Source organism: Urocitellus parryii, chromosome 4, assembly GCF_045843805.1.
Source record: "Urocitellus parryii isolate mUroPar1 chromosome 4, mUroPar1.hap1, whole genome shotgun sequence".
In the NCBI taxonomy this organism is placed as follows: Eukaryota; Metazoa; Chordata; class Mammalia; order Rodentia; family Sciuridae; genus Urocitellus; species Urocitellus parryii.
The window spans coordinates 49,995,217-50,017,318 of NC_135534.1; the positions used below are offsets into that span (position 1 = coordinate 49,995,217).

The following is a 22,102-nucleotide window of genomic DNA, read 5'->3' on the forward strand; positions in this document are numbered from 1 at the left end:
GTCACATTGTAATGACACCAATACAAACTGATGAGGAAGCATAAGATGGAGAAGATAATATTCTTCTATATACAAGTACTTTTATATATGAAAGAAAAATAACAAAATTAAATTCAAGGGAAATTGGTATCCAATGTAAGAAAAGTTCCACAATGGAGGTGAGTTTTAAAACTGGAAAGGAGGGATTGAGAATATAGCTCAGTTGGTAAAGTGCTTGTCTCCTATGCACAAGGTCCTGGATTCAATCCCCAGCACCACCAAAGGTGGTGCATGCCTGTAATCCCAGTGGTTAGGGAGGCTAAGGCAGGAGGATCCCAAGTTCAAAGCCAGCCTCAGCAATTTAATGAGGCCTTATGCAACTAAGTGAGATCCTGTCTCAAAATAAAAAAAATAAAATAAAACTAAAAGGACTGGGGGCTAGGGTTGTGACTCGGTGGTTGAGTGCTTGCCTTACATGTGTGAGGCACTGGGTTCAATCCTCAGCACCTCATAAAAATAAATAAATAAAATAAAGGTATAGTGTCCATCTACAACTAAATATATATATATTAAAAAACTAAACTAAAGGGCTGGGAATGTGGCTCAGTGAAAAAGTGCTGCTGGGTTTAATTCCTAGTTCTAAAATAAAATTAAAAAAACTGGAAGGGATAGATGACAGATTGCAAAAAATAAAGAATTAAGTTACAAGCTCTTTCTCAGTTTCTTGATGTTTGCTCATGCCAATGCTAATAAGTGAAAAAATAGTATGTTTCATTAACTTCCACATTCAGCTTCTAACTACTGATCTGTGAGGAAAATGAAGTATATATCTGGAATCAACTGAGAAAGTAAGTCATAAAATAGAAGTCAGTAAATTACCTAATGGATATCATAGCATCCTCTCATACTTACTAACTTCTTTTAATAGATTATAATCTATCTGTTCCTTATAATGATTAGCAAAAAAAAAAAAAAAACTTTTTTAAAAAATGGACCTGTATGCTTATTTTGGAGAAAGCAGGGCATAGTAATTAATGTGTCAAAAGTCAATAGAATGTTTGGGAAGAAAGGGGACTAAGGTGAGACAGAGAACATAAGAGAAAAAAAGCCCATAGAGACATTAAATGAAGATTGATGTACATGTGAAGATATGACAGATGCTGGAATGTTTCTATTATTGTAGCCTATAAAAGAAAAAGTGACCCACTTTCCGTTTTTTTTTTTTTTTTTTTTCTCTGAACCTGTTTGTTTCACTTGACAAGAAAGCATGGGCTGAAGGAATGAGAACTGGGCCATGGTAGATGCATACTTTTATCAAATGCTCACAAATATCATTCAAGTCTAAACTGCTGATGGGATCCTAATCCTCAGAAAGATAACCAGTGACACTTGGAATATGAATTAAAGGACTATGACTCCTCTCATTCCCTAATAATTAAAGACCTCTCTATTGATATACTCCATTGTGGTGGGAGTTGATAATCCTTGAATAAACTAGACCCTAGCTACTGAGCAGGCAATCATTAGTCTCCACAAGGACTTTTTGGTTGCCAGAATTGATTAATTGGAAAACTGAACCCCTAGTGTCCTAGTTTGTTCAGGTCTTTCTCTAATCATTTACACTTAGTAAAGAGTGAAATTCATACACTAACTTCACAGCAACACCCAGACATAAATCTATACAATAAAAAGAGCATAGTAGACATGCAATAATTTGTTAAGAAAGAGATCAATGTATGCATGTATGTGGGGTGGGGAAAGGGAAAAATAGACAAACTCAGATATAAAGCTTTGAGATAAAAGCAATGTATACAATTTCAAACAAACATACTCTAAAGAATCAATCAGCTTCTTGGGATCTACAGGAGGTGGATAGACTACTTCATCAATATGCTTTCGATTACAGTAGGCATATGCTGTTGACACATGCATGAACACTTCCAGGTTCTTCATCTGTTGTGCAAGGAGAATAAGCTGTCGTGTAGCAATTACATTTAACTGCACAGCATCTCTGTAAAAGAAATTGACAATGAAAAACTGGAAACCCGTGTTACTTATTTTACCTGTTTAAAAACATCTTTTTCTCATTAGAAAGGCAGAGAGAGACAGAAACAGGTTCCTGATTCTTTTCAATTTACCCTTCTGGTCTGATTTTGTGTTTTACTACAGTATTAAGTACATTCACTGTAGCAGCTATGTTTAAAAAGAAATTTTCTGACTATAAGATAAATAAGTAAATAAAACAAATAGGATTTAATAAATTAAAGTACAAATTTTAAAAACTGTAATTACCTAGAAATAAAATCAGATAATTTCAGTCTTTAGCTTTTATGTATACGTTTTGAAATCATTCTAGACTTCTTTTGAATTCTGATTTCTAAAAGTATAATCGTTCACATTTGGATGTTTCAAAAGGAGAAGAAATTAGGAAGATTAAGTAATTATAAAATGCTACTATAGCATTATCAGTAACTAAAACAGCCAAATAAAACTTAGAAATATTAATTTATATAATCAAATAAGAATACATTTATTTCTCTCTCTGTAGAAATAATATGTTTTTTAAGGCCACTTACAAAATATAAAGAGTATTAAAATAAAACTGCTAAAACAGGCATACATAAGAACCAAAATGACTTACATTTTACCTTCCTGGAATTTATTTATTTTTTCCTCTCTATATAAAGTATGTTCATGCCAATTTATGTACTTTTTTTTTGCATTACAATTCTTAATATACATATATACCACAATTTTTTATATCTGTTTATATATAAAGTATGTTGAGGTGAAGCAAATAATTCCACAAAAGCAAAGTACATATGTAGAAAAGCAATAAATGAAGCATCATCTACTAATAACAAAAGCCTAGAGGGTCCAAAATAGTCATAATGAATGGAATGGTTTGACAAAGTAGGTATTTTTATCACAATGAAAGAATAGTCATTAAAATAATTATGTAAAAGCCATAAACATGGAAAACCTGTATGAATAATACAAAAATGCATACATTGAGACATGAAGCAGAATTAAAAACAAAGCTATGAACTTGAGTTCAGTTTCTGACTTGGCCTACCTATCAGCTAAGATACAACTAAAGAAGTCAGGCTCAGTTTCCTCACCTACAAATGACAATAATGAAATCTATCTATTAGACTATATAGAATGAAATCAAACACAGCTTATAAACACTTAGTATTGTTCTTAACACAGTCCCAAAACAGGCAATCAATGGATATTAGCAATGGTGGTTAAGTTTTGTTTTCTATTCAACTTTGTTTAGTTTTTTTTATCATTGATGAAGAGATAACATAATGATTATGTTAATAATATAATGTATGTGAAAATCGCTGAGAATAGACTTTTAAGTGTTTTCATTAAAATTAGCTCCAAAAGATATACATATTTCAAAATACGTTGTACACAATAAATATGCACAATTTTGTCAATTAAAATAATAATAATAAAAGGAAGAAAGGTTGAAATATCCAATACCAGTGAACTAGCAGGTTACCACACTGTTGGTAACATTATAAATTGATACAACTGATCTGAAAGAAATTAGGAAGAAGTGCCAGGAACTGTAGAAATGAAATATTTATTAATCTAATTTACCTATTTTTCAGCAGAAAAACATTTTAACCTTAATTTTTCAAACAAAAAGAAATTTAATTTTTGTTTTTATATAAGGTACTACATAAACTGTCACATATCAACACAACAGAATATCATGTCATCAAATCACCATAACCATAAAGAAGATTTTAAAAAATGGAAGATTTTTCTGTATTAAAAAGTAAAATTAGAAAATCTAAATTTATAATTATATGAAATAATATATATTCAGACATAGATCAAAGGAAACTTAAAAAAAGTGAAAATAGCTTTCAGTACTTTCCAAAATGCTTGTACTGTCAGTATTTATAAAGAAAAAAGGTCAGGAGACATCATAGACTCTAATTCCATGTGACTGTAAAGCAGTGATTGCATACCTATCTTGTTTGCAGAACAAGGAAGATGAGGAAGGTACTGTTTGGGGAGAGGAATACAGAACATATTTTATTACAAGTTCCTGAGGACAGGACAAGTTCTGGGTCACCAGGAACAAGGAATAGCTCATGAAGGGAAAGAACAAAAACAAAAATTCTTGTGTGTCTCATTTTCTTTTAACTTACCTGAGATCCTACCAAAAACCCTGTAAGAAAGAATTTTTTAATGAAATTGGAGTGGAGTCTTATATAATCACAGGTATATTTTTTTTTTCTTCCTCATTTCAAGTGTGGGGGGGATCTGTTCAAATTGAAACCCAGCAAAAAAGACATTTCACAGAGAGGACACTATTCACAGGACTAATAGAGAATGTGCTATTTTCTTGTGCATTTGCAAAACAATGGGAGTAAGGAAAGTAATGTTTTAGGAAAATACACAAGGGATATTCTATTACAGGTTCCTAAGGACAGTGACAGAGTTTCTGGGTCACTGAAAAAAAGAAACAATTTAAGAGGCACATTACTGGGCCTTGACTCCCCCCACTCCATTTGAAGAACACAAATTTAAAGCCATTCTGGGCCCACATAAGTTAACTCTTGGTATCTCTGCCAACCTAGTTAACCTCATTGTATTTTACCTCAATCCAATTTCTATTCCCTTGAACTTCAGGCTGAGACCATGGCATGTTAGACCAGAAAGCATTTGGTACTAAACAAAAATATTTTTCTCATCATATTTTGGTTATACGGAACCATAAATGCATCTTGAGATAGACTTTTGGAAGAGAGGTGGAACACGAGCAGATCTTTTTAACTATAGTCATTAATGTAGACATAAAAAATCACTTAAAAGAAAAAAAGGAAAAGGATAAAGAAAAAGTTTAAGTTGAACTGCCAACAAATTTTCTTATTCATCTGTCTTCTACAGACATCCTGGGTTCTTCAGGCTATTTGAGAATACTTCTAAAGACCAGGGCTCTCGGTCTTGGCAGAACATACACCTGAGAATTTATTAAAAATGACTCCTGTACCTCATACTCACACACTTTTAAGGTCTGAAATGAGGCCTCAGAAACTACATTTTAAATAAGTTGCCTAGCCTATTTTGACACTTTTTTCATCCACTCTTCTCACCTGGAGAAAATAGTGCTTATGTGAGATCTTAAAATGGCTAAAAAAGAGTAGGGAGGATAGGAAGGGCAGCAGAATAGAATAGACAATATGATTGATGTATGTACATTTTCCATATATGTATTATATGTCAAAATACAATCTGCTGTCATGTATGACTAAAAAAATAAAGATAAAAATAAATATATAAAAAATAATAAAATAAAATGGCTTAAAAAAACACTTTGATACAGACACAAAGGTTTAGGAACTGAAGAATCCATCTTAGGGTAGAGGACCTAGGTATCTGTAATTTTAAAGATGTTTCAAAGCAGATTCTGAAAGTAATGATTCTAAAAGTATATAGTACAAGATCTGAAAGATAGTAAATTATGCCTAATGATCTTGCTAAAAATGAGGGTTCTAGGGTGCTATTTCTTAACTAAAGAGTCAGAATTGGATAAGTGCACTCCAGAAATCTGCATTTTGAACACGTTTTCCAGTAATTTTTAAGATTCATAATACATTCTAAAGTTTGAGAATCAATGTCCTTAGATCTAGCAGTTTTCTTGATCTTTTCCATCATCACATTTAGTTCCATTTCTTTCAGAAAATCTATTTCCAGATTCACCTACAATTACTCCAGTTTTGCAATCTTGTATTATGAATTTTCCCCTAACTACATGTTGTGTTCATCCATCTCTCCTGTTAGAAGTATGTTTTGTCCTTATCCTGGTTTTCAGTTTCTTGGCACTTCTCTATTCTCCACTCTATTGGATCTCTCCCACCAAGGAATATCAGACCCTATGACCAACTACTTTAGTAATTCTATTATCCACAATATCATTTCTTCCCTCAACTTTTGTATTTCTTTATAATTCCTAATATTGCTGTCAATTTTTCCCCTTTCAGATATGAATATTTTAGGATCACATCTGAAAAGAAATAAGCTCTACCTCCTTTCAACTTTCATGGCACTTAATGTACGCTCTTTACTATCTCCTTATTTTCCATATTATGTTATGGTTATTTAAGCATATTCTCTCTCTTCTATTAGACTATATGGACTTTGTGAATAGGATCTGTGTGTACCTTTTCCTGCCTTTCTCCCCAAGATACTGATATGTTGTAATAAAACCTGGATTCCCCATCCCCCTTGGCAGTAAAAACGTGTGTTATTTTGAACTGGTTGGTTAACTTAATGAAGTTACAAAAAGTGCTTGTTTTGTAAGTAGCTATTATAGCTCTACCTCCAATACTTTAAAAATGCCTGGCCCATATTTAATATTGTCCTGTCACATTTAGATATTAACATTCACTGAAATTGCTTCAGAGAAACAATGACTTCAATGTAATGACTAGGGCTTGGTCAGTAAACATTCATGCCTTGACAAGAAACAGAAAAACAATGCATTTAACTTTATGAAGAATAGAACAAAATCTTCTCAGAAATACTTTCTCAGTTGTATTGGTAAAGAAATAGAGGCTCAAGGAAGTTAATAACTTGCCCAAATTTATCAGTTAATAAACAACAAAGTCAAGATTAGAACTAAGGTATGTAATTCTAAAGCTCTTGCTCTCTTCATATAATATAATGCTTCCCCAACTTCCCCAAGTGCAAAATAGACTTGTGTCTGACGTTACAAATATAAAAATTAGATGGAATAAAATAATGAATTTGAAAACTATGAAGCACTACAGCAAAAGTGCAAGTAACTATTACAGTGCCCGCAAATGGAATATAGATAAAACATGCCATAAACTTTTAGCAGTGAATGCTCATATTATGTAATGCTTATAAGGTTTATACTTCTATATTCCAAAGATAATATGGGATGTAATGTCAAAATCCTTTGTAATTAAAAACTTAATTTAAAAACATTTTAAAGAGAAAGACTTCAAATAGTTTTGAAACCTAAAAAGAAAGCCACACAAGTTTAACTCTGTACAATTAGATTAGATTATAAAAACTGTATTTTGTTATATATCATCAAAAAAATGCTCTGAATTAAGAACCATTATTTGAAATGAATAGTCTTTTCAGATATTCTGAAGTAATGAACACTTAGAATGTTTTTCTTTTCTTGAAACAGGCATCTTAAAGTCCAATGTATCTTGCCCTTAACAATGTTATCAAAGCATTGTTTTTAAAATGATAATAAGGTGTGACAAATTTGAGCATCCTATCTTATTCTGCAAAACTCAAGTGCAATTTAATTTTCAGAAATAAGCTAATGAAGGAATTACAGGAAGCAGAGAGCTAATACTCTTACTCAAGGTAAACTTTTTTCTTTCTCCTACTCTATTTCTTGACTTCCCCAACTCTTATTTAAATTCATGGCAACTTCTTCTAATAAAATACAGCAGTTAGCCTATGTTTTGAAACTGATAACAAGGAGGGTGTTCTTTTGACATTCTGTAAGACACTGAAAGCCACATTTGACATATGGCAAACAGTTTCAAATGACTTTTGAAAACAACTTGGCAAAGTAGAATTAAAATTAAATCTTTTAAATATACTTAAAATCAAATATTACACAAATACCTGTACTTACCTTAAATTTTCATTAAACCTTACTGTAGCTGCACAGTGGAATATAATATTGGTAGAATCTATGATGACCTCTTTATCTTCTTCACTAAGAGCCAGTTTAGGTTGGGTGAGTTCGCTGTTGATTGCTATAATTTTCTCTCTAAAATCTGGATTTTCATCTCTCAATCTGTCAAAGAGCTATCAAAGGGGAAAAGTATTTATTTTGGGGTAGTATTTTTCCACTTTCTAAAACACATTATAAACCCTTTTCCCCACAAAGGGAACTATTTTAAACAAAATTTAACTATTTTAAAAATAAATTGTGCAATTCCTAAATTTGCTATTTCTACAGAAAACACCTTATGAGCCCACACTATTATCTCCATTTTAAAGATATGAAACAAGCAGTTTGCCAAGGACACAGAGCTGATAGTTTGCAGAGTTGAATATGAACTGTTTGTGCTTTGGCTAATTATGTTATACCTATATTACTCCTCAGAACAGACTTAAGCAAAATAGATAAAGACAATGTTTTAAAATGATTAATTTTCTAAAATTCAGGCCTTAATTTATCACTTTATTTTATTTTCTTTCAGTAGAGTAAAACAATATGATTCACATTCTACCTTAAAAATCTGAGAACAAATTGTTTAATAGGAAAAAGAAGTAAACATGTTAAAGGGGAAAACATTTTGGGAAGCAAATGTGTACTAGAAACTGGACAAATTTGGGAAGTTTTATACACACACACACACACACACATTACATCACACACGCACATATATTTATCATCACGTACATATGTGATTCAAACTGAAAATTCAATTCTTTTAGTATAACCAAAGAAATAAATTTTGCTAGATAAACCTATCAGGCCAAAAGATAATCAATGTAAGTAAGGGCACATTCAATTATGAGTCAAGATTAATTTTTTAATCCTAGGTTTGATAGAGTGACAATGATGCTACCCTGCAGATCACTGCTCTATCATATTCTGACTTGCCATCGCATTTACAGTCAATGCTTTGGGATTAAGCAAGATTCCTAAGCTGGGAAGAAAGTCTATAATGTATGTGTTCACTTTCACCTTCCTAAACAATTTTAGATATAACAGTCTTCCCCTTCACCACTCCCAGTTCCTCAAATATGAACGTATTCTTATAATTTAAAAAAATATATTTATTTAGAATTTCATATAGGCCAGGCACCTTCTGTAAACTGAGAAAACAAGAAAATAAGACGACCCCCTCAAGATTTTTTAGAGTCTAACAGTGAAAACTAGACAAGTAAATGGACAATTAATATATCCTTTTATAAGTAATAAAATCGGAGTAATACATTGTTATGAAACTGAATAGGAGAAATTATTAACCCAGTTTTGAGACCACATACAACTTTCAGGGGACACTTAAGCTAAGACCAGAAGGATAAACGGAATGCCAAAATGTGTGCTGGGGAGGAGAGGGAGAGTGAAAGAAAGGGAAGGTCCTGAGAGTATAAAGTAGAAGAGCAGTGTTCCAGAACAGGATGAACAAACTGACACGTTTTAGAGATATTTAGGAGATAACACCAACTGAATTTGGCTAATGACTAGATTTGAGGGATAAAGAAGGTAAACTCCTAGAGGAGTCTGGTAGTCTTTTAAACCCCTCAAAGACTCCTTTCTCATAGGCTTCAAGGAAGCAATGGATTCCCAAAAAGGTTCAGCAAAGAACTGAAAAGAGCAAAATGGCTAAGGAATACCAATGTATGCTAACTTAAATAATTTAAAAGTATAAGAATAATTTCTAGGAAGGAATCTTATATCCCAGAGTTTTAAAAAAGTAAAAAAGCAACATAATGAGAAGTACCTACTGCATAGTGTCAAAGAAATGATAATGGGATAGGACAATTAGTTTCAATCCAAGGAAACATCGCAAAAGTATATGAGGTTCATTCAAAGTGAATGGAGGGGTTTACTGCAGTTTGGTGGTTTTTTGTTTCTTTCTCTTTTTTAACAGACTTATAAAATTTTAGATATTCAGGTGAATATTATTCTTATTCCAAAATAAATGCATTTTAAAATAGCAACTGCATTTTGTAATGCCTAGTCAGGTTCCTTACCAAAACTGAGCTTTGAGCTTTTCACTTCAAGTTCATCATTAATGTCAAATAAACTTCTTCACTGAGAGATTGCTATCCTATAAGAAATTAATAATTTTTTTTCTTTTACTAATTCTTTTCAGGATACCATGGACATATACTAAGCTAGTGATACATCACATTTTTTCTCCCCTCCAAATGATCATTCTCCACACTTACCTTGCCACTAATGACTTCTTCCACTCGCTCTTGGGGTGTCTGTCCAGCTTTCTGCCTCACCAAAACGTATACTGAATTGACCTTAGGACAAGACCTTAGCAACTTTTCCAGAAGCACCTTTCCTAGGAAACCTGTAGCTCCCGTGAGGAGGACATTCTTGCCTTCATAATATTCTGGGATTGAAACCATTTTGACTCTAAGAAAAACATAACAAGGAAGCATTAGTTCAATAATTTATATTCATTCTTAGTAAAAAAAAAATCTCTCTTGGTATTCATATAAATATTTTAAAAAACAAGCGAAAATCAAAACTGAACATTTAAAAGAGAAGATTGTAACCTTTGGTTAACTGTACTTGATGATCTCAAAAAATTCTTTCCAGTAATTAGAACCCAAATCTTTATATATCCTCTGTCAAATTTTAAATACAACTGAATGGTGTTTCTCTGTTCTCCAGAGAAATGTGTAACACCAAAGGTCAGCAATAAGACTCAATTGCCCCACTTATAAAACACCACTGGGTGTCAGATTTACCTATCACCAGTTCAAAGAAGAAGAGTCTTTTCTCCTACTCATCTCTCAGTAACAGGATAACCAAAAAAACATTTAAATTTCCCTTCTTAAAAAAGGCCTAGTAAGAAAAACATTGTCTACCTTATCCTCTCTACCCAAATTCCACCAAAATAGTAGAAAAAAGATACACTAAGATAACAAATAAACAAAAGAACCATGATGAATAAAGACAAAAACAAAGTGAAGGATTCATGCAGTATGTTAGTACCCTAAGCTAAAGCATATTGAAAACAATGTTCTGTACTGTTTAGAAACACACACATATAGGATAAGATATTAACAGATGTATGAGGAATACAAAACAACCAAAGAAGCAGCTTTGATTATATTTATGTCTTATTTAAACTAGAGAGTGGATATATGTGCTCTACATCCACATTTTTCATAATTAAAAAAAGAGTTCAGAGCAATTTGAAAACAAGAAATAATTCCATTAACAAGCAAAAATGGAGGGAGTAGTATTTCTAGAAAAAAAAAGATGAGACTGAATTGATTGAGATGCCTAACAGAACAAACAGCAACCTAAGCCAAGAGGTTTAAGAAGGGACTAAGGAGGCAAGAATTATCTTTACCAATCCCCTAAATAGAGCCTAGGAGAATGCTGAGAGCCACAGCCGAGTCTGTATGGCCCCTGGCATTTTGCCAACAGTATTGATTGACAGGCAAGGCGTTAATATCGGCCTCTGCCGCTACTTTTGAGTTCTAGCGCTAATTTTGAGTTCTCGCGCTATTTTTAGTTCTCACGGGGATTCCCCGGGAGTTCCCATTGGTTGTCGAAGTGCAGGAGGAGGGTTTTCCCGGATAGTTATTCCCGGCTGGGGGTTGCTGGAGGAGCCTCTCGTGGCTTTTCGGGAGGATTCCCCAGGAGCGTGTGTGAGGTTTTTTCTTGCAGTAGAAAAAATAAAATTTGTTCCTGCTTTAGTGGCTCGTGATTTGTGCCCAGCCAGACTGCGGCAGGAGAAAATGCCAAACTCAGGATCAAGAAGCAAAGTAATTAAGGCAAACCAAGGTAATTAAAAGATGCTCAAAGAACAGAAGAACTCATGACAGTCTTATATCGTACATAAATTTTGGGTCCAGGCTTAGTATCCAAATGTGTCTGAGCATCTAGATGAGTGCTGGGAACAAAAGAGAAATAGGACTAAGCCTAAAGTTGCTCCAAACATCCAAAAATGGAAGTGGGGGAGGCAGGAGGTCAGGATAGAAAAAACAAAAATCATCAAAAGAAAAAAGTCTGTATAGGACTTGACCTCCAGAATAAATGTTAGGGCCTCAGTCTACCTTTTGCTGCTGACCCTTAAAGCAATCTCACACAGAGTTCTCAATCAGTAAACCTATCTGGGGAAAAATTATTTTGGGAAACAGATCTTTAAAAACCCAGGAAGCTGGACTGGGGCTGTAGCTCAGAGGCAGAGCGCATGTGGGAGACACTGAGTTTGATCCTCAGCACTATATACAAATAAAATAAAGGCATTCAAAACAACAACAACAACAACAACAAACAAACAAAAAAAAACCAGGAAGGCAATATTAGCAACCAAAACCAACTATTGCAGTCCTTCATCAAGAATACCAAAGATAACTAGATATTTTAAAAACACGTACAAAAGAACGACCAAAATGAAAATCAAAAGAACCAACTAAACTACAAAGGAAACTAAAATAATGAAAAATTTAAAGAGAATTTAAATTCTTATAAATATCCTCTAGCCCATTTATAAGAATATTGCAAAAATAATAATATCTATGAAAAAGGAACAAAGAATATGAAAACAATGGAAATCAGCAATTTAGACAGAGGCAGAAAAATCCAATAAATAAATTATTAGAATTAAACCAGTGAATTTAACAAGGTCACCAGATACAAAGTTTGTCTGGGAAAAATGTATTTTTAGACATATATACACACACTCATATGTATACACACTTATTTATATACACATGTACCAACAGATAATGAAGTTTAAAAAAAATTCCAAACTATGCCACTTATCATCAAAAATACAATATTCTAGGAAATAATAAGTGTTGACAAAGATACAGAGAAATTAGAACCTTCGTATGTTGCTAGTAGGAACGTAAAATGGTTTAGCTGCTGTGGAGAACAGTTTGGTATGACCTATCAATTCTACTCCTAAATACATACTCCGAAGAATCTAAAACAAGTACTCAAACAAGTTGACACAAATTTATAGCAGTACCATCATTCCTAATAGCCAAATAGCACAAACAGCATGCACGTCAATAACAAATGAATAGTGTCTCTCTCTCTCTCTCTCTCTCTCTCTCTCTCTCTCTCTCTCTCTCTCACACACACACACACACACACACACACACACACATCCATTATTCAGCTTTAAAAAATAATTAAGTACTAATTCATACAACATGGATGAGCCTCAAAAATGTATCAAAAGTGTAGAAGTCAGACACAAATGGTCACATATTAAATGACTTGTTTATATGAAATACTCAGAATGGATAAATCCATAGAGATAGAATGCAGACTGGTGGCAGCCAGGGGTTGGGAGCAGAGAGTACAGTAAAGAATAGAGAGATGCTGTTAAGGAGTTTTATTTTACAACAATGGAAAAAATAAGAGAGCTCATGTATAATGGCATAATTTAGTGTGAACATACTTTATATACAGAGTTACAAAAAATTTTGCTGTAAATGGATAATTATGAATGTAATGCACTCCACTATTGTCATGTATGTAAGAAATAAATTTTTAAAAAGGGAGAAAAAAAGAAATGTTTTCAAACTAATGGACTGATGGATGCATAACACTGTAACTGTATTACATGCCACCTTCAAAATTCTTGGCAATGTCATAGCATTGACAGGTGGGCCCTTTAAGAAATGATTAGGCCATGAGAACTCCAGAGTAACTGAAACTCAAATCACTGCTAGAAGAACCATGGACAAGTATATTACTTAGGAAGAATGGTATTAACTATTAGAGTTGAATAGTCCCTTATTAAATGATCTAGTAATTCCACTTTTAATTATATACCCACACAGCTGAGTAGATAGTTACACCAGTAGACTGATAAACAAATAAGTTATAGCAACACTCTTTTTATTGACCAAAAACAAACAATAACAACAACAACAAAACCCTAAAGCAACCCATGTTTGTCAACAGTTCAATATATAAACTGTGGTACATTCGTATGATGGAATATTTTAGAACAACAAAAATGAAGGAACAATTGTTACATACAACATGGATGGATCTCACAAAAAGAACACCAGATCAATAAGGCCAGGTATAAAGAGTGTATTACATAATGCCATTTACATAAAGTTCAAAAATAGGTAAAACTCATCTATGGTTAAAAGTCAAAATGATGGTTATCTAGCAGGGAAGAAAAGGAAGTAACCTGAAGAAAATGTGAAGGCTTCTGGGATACTGGTAATGTTCTATTTCTTGATCTGGGAGGTTCACTTTAAAATGTTCAAGAAATTGTCCATTTAGGATGTATGGACTTTCTTAATGTATGTTGTATTTCAATTAAAAGTCTACTTAAAAAAATTAAAAGAGGGCCACCATATGTCCTGGTTTGCCTAGTGACAGTTTTGAAAAAGGGAGCTCTATATAAAATTAAGCTGGGATAGCGTATATATATATATATATATATATAATTTTATATAGAGCTCCCTTTTTCAAAACTGTCACTATTTGCATAATAAATTATATGGTTATCCTAGTTGCTGCTTATAAGCTGCTTCAGGTCTGAGACTATTTCTAGATTTCAATGACTGAAAGCTTAATTGGAACTATAAAGTATAATAACCTTATGTGAGAAATATGAAGAATAATTCTGCATCAATATATCCAAACAATCTGATAGGTATTAATGATAGCTACATACTAAATAAATATTAGTGTCCTGAGAACAGAATCAGTTATATCTAATTTTCTAAGCTTTAAGTTGGACACAGTGGCACACTGTGCTGTAGTCCCAGCTACTCAGGAAGCTGAGGCTGGAGGATCACAAATTCATGCCCAGCCTGGGAAACACAGTGTGACACAACATATGGGAAGTGGGGTATAGGGATAGAAGAAAAGAGAAGCAATTCCATGGAACAACCAGGTAGAATAAGATCCAAGTATTACATAAGGCTCACTAATGATGAGAAAAATATACAATATAGGGAAGAAAGGGAAAAACAAGTATTAAACACAAACTATACCTTTCATCCCTTCAGAACTATTTTCAACAAATCTCCAATAACTTTTCTTACCTAAGGTCACTGAGCACATCTGTAGGACACAAACTTAAACCAGTATCTTCCAACTAAAAAACACATTTATAGAAAGCATAAAAGTGAGATAAGTCATCACTAACTCACAAACAAGGACTGAATGCACAGTACTAGCAAAGAAGTTCAAAGAAAGTGTAGGGGCTGGAATAGATGATCCTAAAGGTTGTACCCATTTCTAAAGTTGTAAGGAAACTTACAACTACAGAAGGAAAACTAGCCTTCTTCATGAGGTCTTCTGGCTTTTACTAAATGCATATAAGAATTTGCTCCACAGACATTTTTAATATGAAATAAAGTGAATTCTAGTTGAAGATTCCTTAAAGAATGCCAATGCAGAATTAACTGGTTCAGGTGGACTCTTGAACAGCTAAAATTCGTAGGCAACTAAACTTTACCATGATTTCCCTGAGGACCATTTCCAAAGGCAGATAACTAGAGTAAGAAAAGATAAAGAGGTCCACTGTCAAACTTAGAACTGGACTCACAAGACCACTCAGGTGTACTTAATTATAATTACCATCAATTTGAATAAAACGATATCAATCTCAGGTTAAGAAATATGCACATATCAAAGATCAGTGTATTTACTTCCAATCCTAACCCATTGTACGACCTTACATTGAATGAATCATTTATTGGAAATGATGTGAGTGAACTATACCATTAACATACAATGAACATGTCTGTATCTTTCCACATGTTAGAATTTATTGAATGAATCAATTTCATCAGCTTTAATTCAGGGAGTATGCATACTTTCATTTTATTGTAAGTTCTTTTATTCTATTCCAATCTCAATTACTAACATCTATAACACTCAAGTTACACACCACACTTCACACTGATATATATAGGTTATACAAAGGAGGAGAAAGGACCACTCCAAGAGTAAAGGAAGAAAGCAGATACAATGCAAGAGTCACTGCAGTCATCTTGAAGTAGGCCATGTGCCATCAGCAGGAGAAATAGTGCTGAGCTGAAACCCAGAAGCAGGAAGGGAATCTTTGTTGTGGTGATCTTCCTGGGCATGGCTCACAACAAGTGATTGGGTAGAGGGGTCAGTGTGCTATCGTGACACAGTTCAAGGTAACTCTGCTTTTAAAGGTCTTGAGAAGATTACATCTGGTGTGATTCATAATTTAATGTGCCTGGTGTTTCTGTTGATTTGATATGCCCAAGTGTCCATGTTCTTCTAATTTAATTTGATATGCCCAAGTGTCCATGTTCTTGTAATGCAATTTGATAAGTTTGCAGGTACTAATTTTTTCTTTGAATGAATAAATTATTCTTCAGTTTGTGCCTTATGATTGTGCTGGGCAAATGTTGGTAATTTACTTGTACAAACAAGTGTAGAGTCATTTTACCTTGACACTACACTCAAAATGAAGCAATTCATGGCAAACCGCTATTTAATACAATGGAGTAACACAGAACTAGGCACAGCCTGAAAACTGCTACTCCATATAATGTGGAATAACCTGGAACAGGGCAGAGACTGCTCTCCACAGGAACATTAGAAACAACCCCAGGGCAAAGGAGGTGACAAGGTAAAAGACAAGAAGCTCTGTAGCCTTGCTAAGGAGTAACATTTCTACAAAAACCTGTATCAATGTAATCCCATGGGAATCACTGAATTTTGAGATATCTGGAACTAAATATCATTTCAGTACTGAGTGAAAATCAGGATTTGCTTATAAATGACTCATGTTAAGTAAGGTAGGTCCTTAATTCAAGCAAAGGCTTTCTGATAACCAAGTGCCAAGCTGCAGAAAGCCCTGGGGTCCTTAGTCTAGCAAGCCAGAGTTGGAAGCCAGGCTTATCCATTTATTCCTTGGGGATGAGCTTATTTACCGGTTTCATTTTATAGTTTCTTCATCTCTAAAATATAGGTAATAGAACCATTCACTTGCCCTCTACCTCATAGCATTTATGTGCCAATTAAGTGTAGCAAACTAAATACTACACACACAATTACATTTCCTTATTAATTTTCCCTTTAATGTACATGGCAGAGACTCTCAGTATGGTCCTTCAACAATAAATCTGATCTCTAATGTTTCAGAATAGTCTTAAAAATTTTAATGATCTTATTATTCTAGAAAGGATAATTTATTTATGAGTGTAAATTTTCAGTCTAGGAAAAAAAAAACTACTGAAGTAGGATCAAAAGTTATTCCCTCTCTGAACCAGACACAGTAATCTCTTTGCCTTGACTATTCTTAAACTTGCAGATGATAATACAGAACAACTAGAGATATTGTAACACTACTAATACTGGAAAAGGGTGCAATCACTTTGGAAAACCAACTATATTCACCAAGAACATATGTATACTCTGTGCAACCTTGTAATTTCTTCTCAGGAGTACACTCAACCAAAATGCAAATAAACAAGGATACTAACAGTCATGAACAATAAGGTTCAAAGAAGTAACATCATAAAAGTGAAAAAAATTCCTCAAATATCCATCAACAGCAAAATGTATAAATGATATTCCATAAGTTCTATACAGAATTCTCAAATATTAGCCAAAGAAATCAGATGCAAAAACAAATCTTGTGTGACTCCAATTATATAAAGTTCAAATAGATGCAAAACTAATCTAGGAGTCAGAAGTCAAGATAGTGGTTATCTTGAGGAGAAGAAAAGGGGCACAAAGTGGGTTCTCTGGGGATCTAATATTTTCTATTCCTTGACCTAGATATGATTACCTGATTGAGTCTGCTTTATAATATTCAATGATTAAGCTGTACGTGAGAACTTCTTTGCACTAGGATTCAAAGAAGTTTATTTTAAGATGATTTTTTTTCCTACATAATAAAAAGGTATTGTGTTTTGAATGCCCTTTCCTAGGTATTCCCTCTTCATTTATATAAATACTACAAGAAGCAATTTCCAAATTTAAGAATCACAGGTGAGTCCAAGGCAGGCTATTTGATAACCACACATAGAGAAAAACACCAGCCCATTTTCAGAGTAAAATGTAGGAAACACATCCCAATAAAATGGAAGATTCGAAACATTCTTTGCCGCCTGCAAACATAACACATGTTCAGTTGGGAAACTTTCACCTGAAAGCTGGTCCCCATCCAGAAACTGTGCTAAGGAGAAAAGACCAGGCAGAGTTTTTAACAAGGCCTGATTTTATAAGCAATTTGGAATCTATCAGATAGATGAACATCTCAGGCATTCACCTGCCCAAAGACTGCAGCTTATTCTGTTATCCTAACATGAATCACCCAGAGAAATTTCTCTGTTGAGGTTTGGATATGAAGTATATCCCCCATCGCAAAGATTCGTGTGTTGAAGTCCCCAACACAGCATGATTCAGATATGGGGCTTTGGGGAAGTGATTAGATCATGAGGGTTCAACCTCATCAGTGGATTAATCCTCTGAATGGACTACTGAGAAGGTGGTAGAAACTTTTGGAGGTGGGACCTAGTTGAAGGAAGACAGTCATTAGGAGCACACCTGTGTTCTTCTTGCCCCCTACCCCTCCCTGACTGCCATAGCTGAACAGTTTTCCTCTGCTATAGTTTTTGTCATGATGGTCTGCCTCACTTCAGGCCCAAAACAATGGAGTCAGCTTTGATAGACTAAAATCTCCGAACGATGAGCCAAAATAAATCTTTCCTGCTCTGAGTTGTTTTTCTCACATATATGCCAGAGCAACAAGAGTAAATAAAATAGAAAACTGGTCCCAAGTGTGGATGTTGCTGTGACTACCCTGACCATGTGGTTCTGAAGCCTTTGGAACTGGTTTGTGGGTGAAGTTTGGAAATGCAGTCTATAGAAGCCTTAAAATGGTTTAAGTAGAGCTTAATGGATGATTTTGGTGTGATCTTAGAAGATCACAACACTGATAGTAATATGGACAGTAAGATTGTGTGCTCATGAGGTTTCAAATGAGATGAAGATGCTATTGGTAATTAAATTAGGGGCCACTCATTACATTATGGCAAATAATTTGTCTACATTTTGTCCATGTCCTAAGACTGCATGTGATGCTAAATTTAAAGATGTTGAACTGGGCTAGGGTTGTGGCTCAGTGGTAGAGTGCTTGCCTAGCACGTGTGAGGCACAGGGTTCACTCCCCAGCAACACATAAAAAAAATCAAACGAACAAAATAAAGAAATTGTGTCCATCTACAACTAAAAATATAAAAATAAAAATAAAGGTGTTTAACTAATTAATCTGGTGGAGGAAATTTCAAGGTAGCATAGCATTTGGGTGATAGCATGGATATTGTTGGCAGTTTTTAGCTAGGCTTACCATGAGAATCAAAGCAAGAAGATCAAAAAATTCTGAAAAGTTTGCAGTTTATCCAGGACAGCACATGCAAAATTGGGGTCAAAGAAGCTGTGGTTGTTGAAGAGATTAGCACCACTAAAAAGAAACCAAGAACTTTGTACCAAAGCAATGGGAAAGATGCTTTGAGGGCATCTCAGGAATCAGCAAAACCACATCAATTACAGGTTCCACAGTATAAAAATGTAAACTCATTTGCTTTGAGGGTAGCCTGTTTGCACAGGACCACCCATGAAGTTGTTTACACAGAAGTTTTTTGTTTGGTTGTTTTCTTTTTCCCCTCAGGTATTCAGGCACTCTAAGACTTCTGCAAACACAGTCCAAGCAAGCCTGGGTACTGCTTCTGCTGGCATGTCCATGTGGTCCTTGGTCCATGTGTTGCCGGCTTTGCAGGCATGAAGGATGCCAAGAATTACAGGGTTACGGATAAAGGCTTCTATCAAGATTTCAAATAAAGGTTTGTGAGGCCAGACAATGTGTGTCAGGATCAGAATCCCTGGAGGTACTCCTCGAGAGGCCAATACATGAAAACTGTGAGAGTGAAGCCAAAAACAGCAATGGAGAGCCCAAGAAGTTAGAAATGCCAGAAATACGAAATGTCTGCCGAGGAAAGCTGCAAGCAATGAGCAGAGCCAGTCCAAGAAAAAGGACATGTGGGCTGCAACCAGCAAGACCACAGGGGTGAGGCTGCTCCAGTCCTTTGGAGCCCACATCTTGCCACCACATGCCCCAGATGTCAGCAGATATGGAGTTACAGAATTTAAATTTGTCCTGCTGGGTTTATATCTTGCTCTGCCCCCATTCCTCGCTTTAGGGATGGGAATGTTTGTTTATTCTATGCCATTGTATTCTGGAAGCATGTAACTTGTTTTTGGTATTTCACAGGAGCTCACAGCTAAAAGTTGCCCCAAGAGTCTCACAGGAGATTTTGGATATTGACAGAATGCATTTTGCATTATGAGATAGACACGAGTGTCTGGGGGCCAGGGGCAGAAAAAGCCTCTATTCCAGTTCTTCAAAACACAAAATCCCACACCTACAAATAATTTACCAGTCCAATTTCGTACCAAGTTCATGAGAAACACCTACCCTACATCTCCTTAGAAATGGTACTTTGTATACTCTCCTTAGGAGGTCTTTTAGACTGGGCAAGCCCCTATTATAGTAACTCCCAAGCATTAATGTGCAGACAAGTGACCTGAAGATCTAGTTTAAAAGATCCGAAGATCTTCTTATTCCACAGGTCTGGGGTGGGTCTGAGATCCTCCACTTCTCAAAGCGCTAAGTGATGTTGGAAACTTGCTTAATTAAGTTTATTCACTTCCAGTGCTAGCACACCACTGAAGCCCAGTGTTCCTGAACACCAGGGCAATTTAATGATCTGTTTTATGTAAGAAAAATGAAAACAGAGAAAATAAATACTATTCCCTATACTCCACATGTACACACACATCCCTTTCTATTATATACCCATGGTCTCTGACCCAAAACATGATGTTTTAAAATGCTATAATTGGCCCATAAAGTAAACAGTCATATCGAAGACAAAGGGCCAATTTTTATAACAAAGAGCATCTGTAATTTAATAAGACCAGCAATTAATTAGGCAAGCAGAAAACAAAAATAGAAAGTAAACATTAAAAAAAACAAAGGGTTATTGAAATATTGATAATAAAAGTATACAAAGTGGAGACTTGATCTTTATGGGCAGTGGCAATTAAGCAATATCTACAAAATTTTAAATGCCCAATACCTTTGACCCTGAAATACTTTTTTTTAATAGTACATGTTTATTTATTTATTTATTTATATTATTTTTTAATACACAACAACAATGGAATGCATTACAATCCTTATTACACATTTAGAGCACAATTTTTCGTATCTGTATATAAAGTATGTTCACGCCAATGTATGCCATTATACATATACTTTTTTTTGCATTTCAATTCTTTTTTCTTCTTTTTTTTTTTTTAAGAGAGAGCGAGAGAGAGGGAGAGAGGGAGACAGAGAATTTTAATATTTATTTTTTAGTTTTCGGCGGACACAACATCTTTGTTTGTATGTGGTGCTGAGGATTGAACTCGGGCCGCAGGCATGCCAGGCGAGCGCACTACGCTTGAGCCACATCCCCAGCCCCTGCATTTCAATTCTTTTTTTTTTTTTTTTTATAATTTTTAATATTTATTTTTTAGTTCTCGGCGGACACAACATCTTTGTTGGTATGTGGTGCTGAGGATCGAACCCGGGCCGCACGCATGCCAGGCGAGCACGCTACCGCTTGAGCCACATCCCCAGCCCTCAATTCTTAATACACATATTTACCACAATTTTTCATCTCTGTATATAAGGTATGTCGTCACCCAATTCAAGTCTTCATACATGTACTTTGTATAATGATGACCATCACATTCCACTATCCTTGCTATCCCCTTTCCCCTCCCTTTCCCTCCCACTCCTCTTCCCTATCTAGAATTAATCTAATCCTCCCATGTTCTCCCTCCCTACCCCACTATGAGTTACCCTCCCCCTTATATGAGAGAAAACATTCGGCATTGGTTTTTTGGGATTGGCTGACTTCACTTAGTATTATCTTCTCCAACGCCATCCATTTACCTGCAAACGCCATGATTTTGTTCTTTCTTTAATGCTGTGTAATATTCCATTGTGTATAAATGCCATATTTTTTATCCATTCATCCACTGAAGGCAGTGGCAATAAGCAACATCTACAAAATTTTAAATGCCCATTACCTTTGACCTTGAAATGCTATTTCTAAAAATTTATTTTGCAGCTATTCTTGTGTACGTAAAATGATGTATTCACTGCAGCAATGACAGCAAAAGATTAAAAACCTAAATGTCCACCAATAGAGAAACAGGTAAACAAACTGGCATATTCTTAAAATGGTATACTCTATATTAAAAGAGTGAACTAGCATAACAAATATTGATACAAAATAGCATTCAAGATAAAATTTTATAAACCAAGATGCAATGCACTGAATGATATACTCCTTTCATGAAAAACCAGGT

General features: G+C 34.5%; 1 protein-coding gene across 2 annotated transcripts in view; it reads right to left on the reverse strand.

Moving 5' to 3' along the window:
* Positions 1–22,102, reverse strand: part of Far1 (fatty acyl-CoA reductase 1) — a 59,580-nt gene that overhangs the window by 20,077 nt on the left and 17,401 nt on the right. For both annotated transcript variants that reach the window (XM_026395891.2, XM_026395890.2), the window contains exons 2-4: positions 9,913–10,108; positions 7,634–7,809; positions 1,811–1,990 (exon numbers count right to left, since the gene is read on the reverse strand). In XM_026395891.2, coding sequence (XP_026251676.2) covers positions 1,811–1,990; positions 7,634–7,809; positions 9,913–10,101 — 545 coding nt within the window. In that variant the 5' untranslated portion in view covers positions 10,102–10,108. The remainder of the gene's footprint in view (positions 1–1,810; positions 1,991–7,633; positions 7,810–9,912; positions 10,109–22,102) is intronic.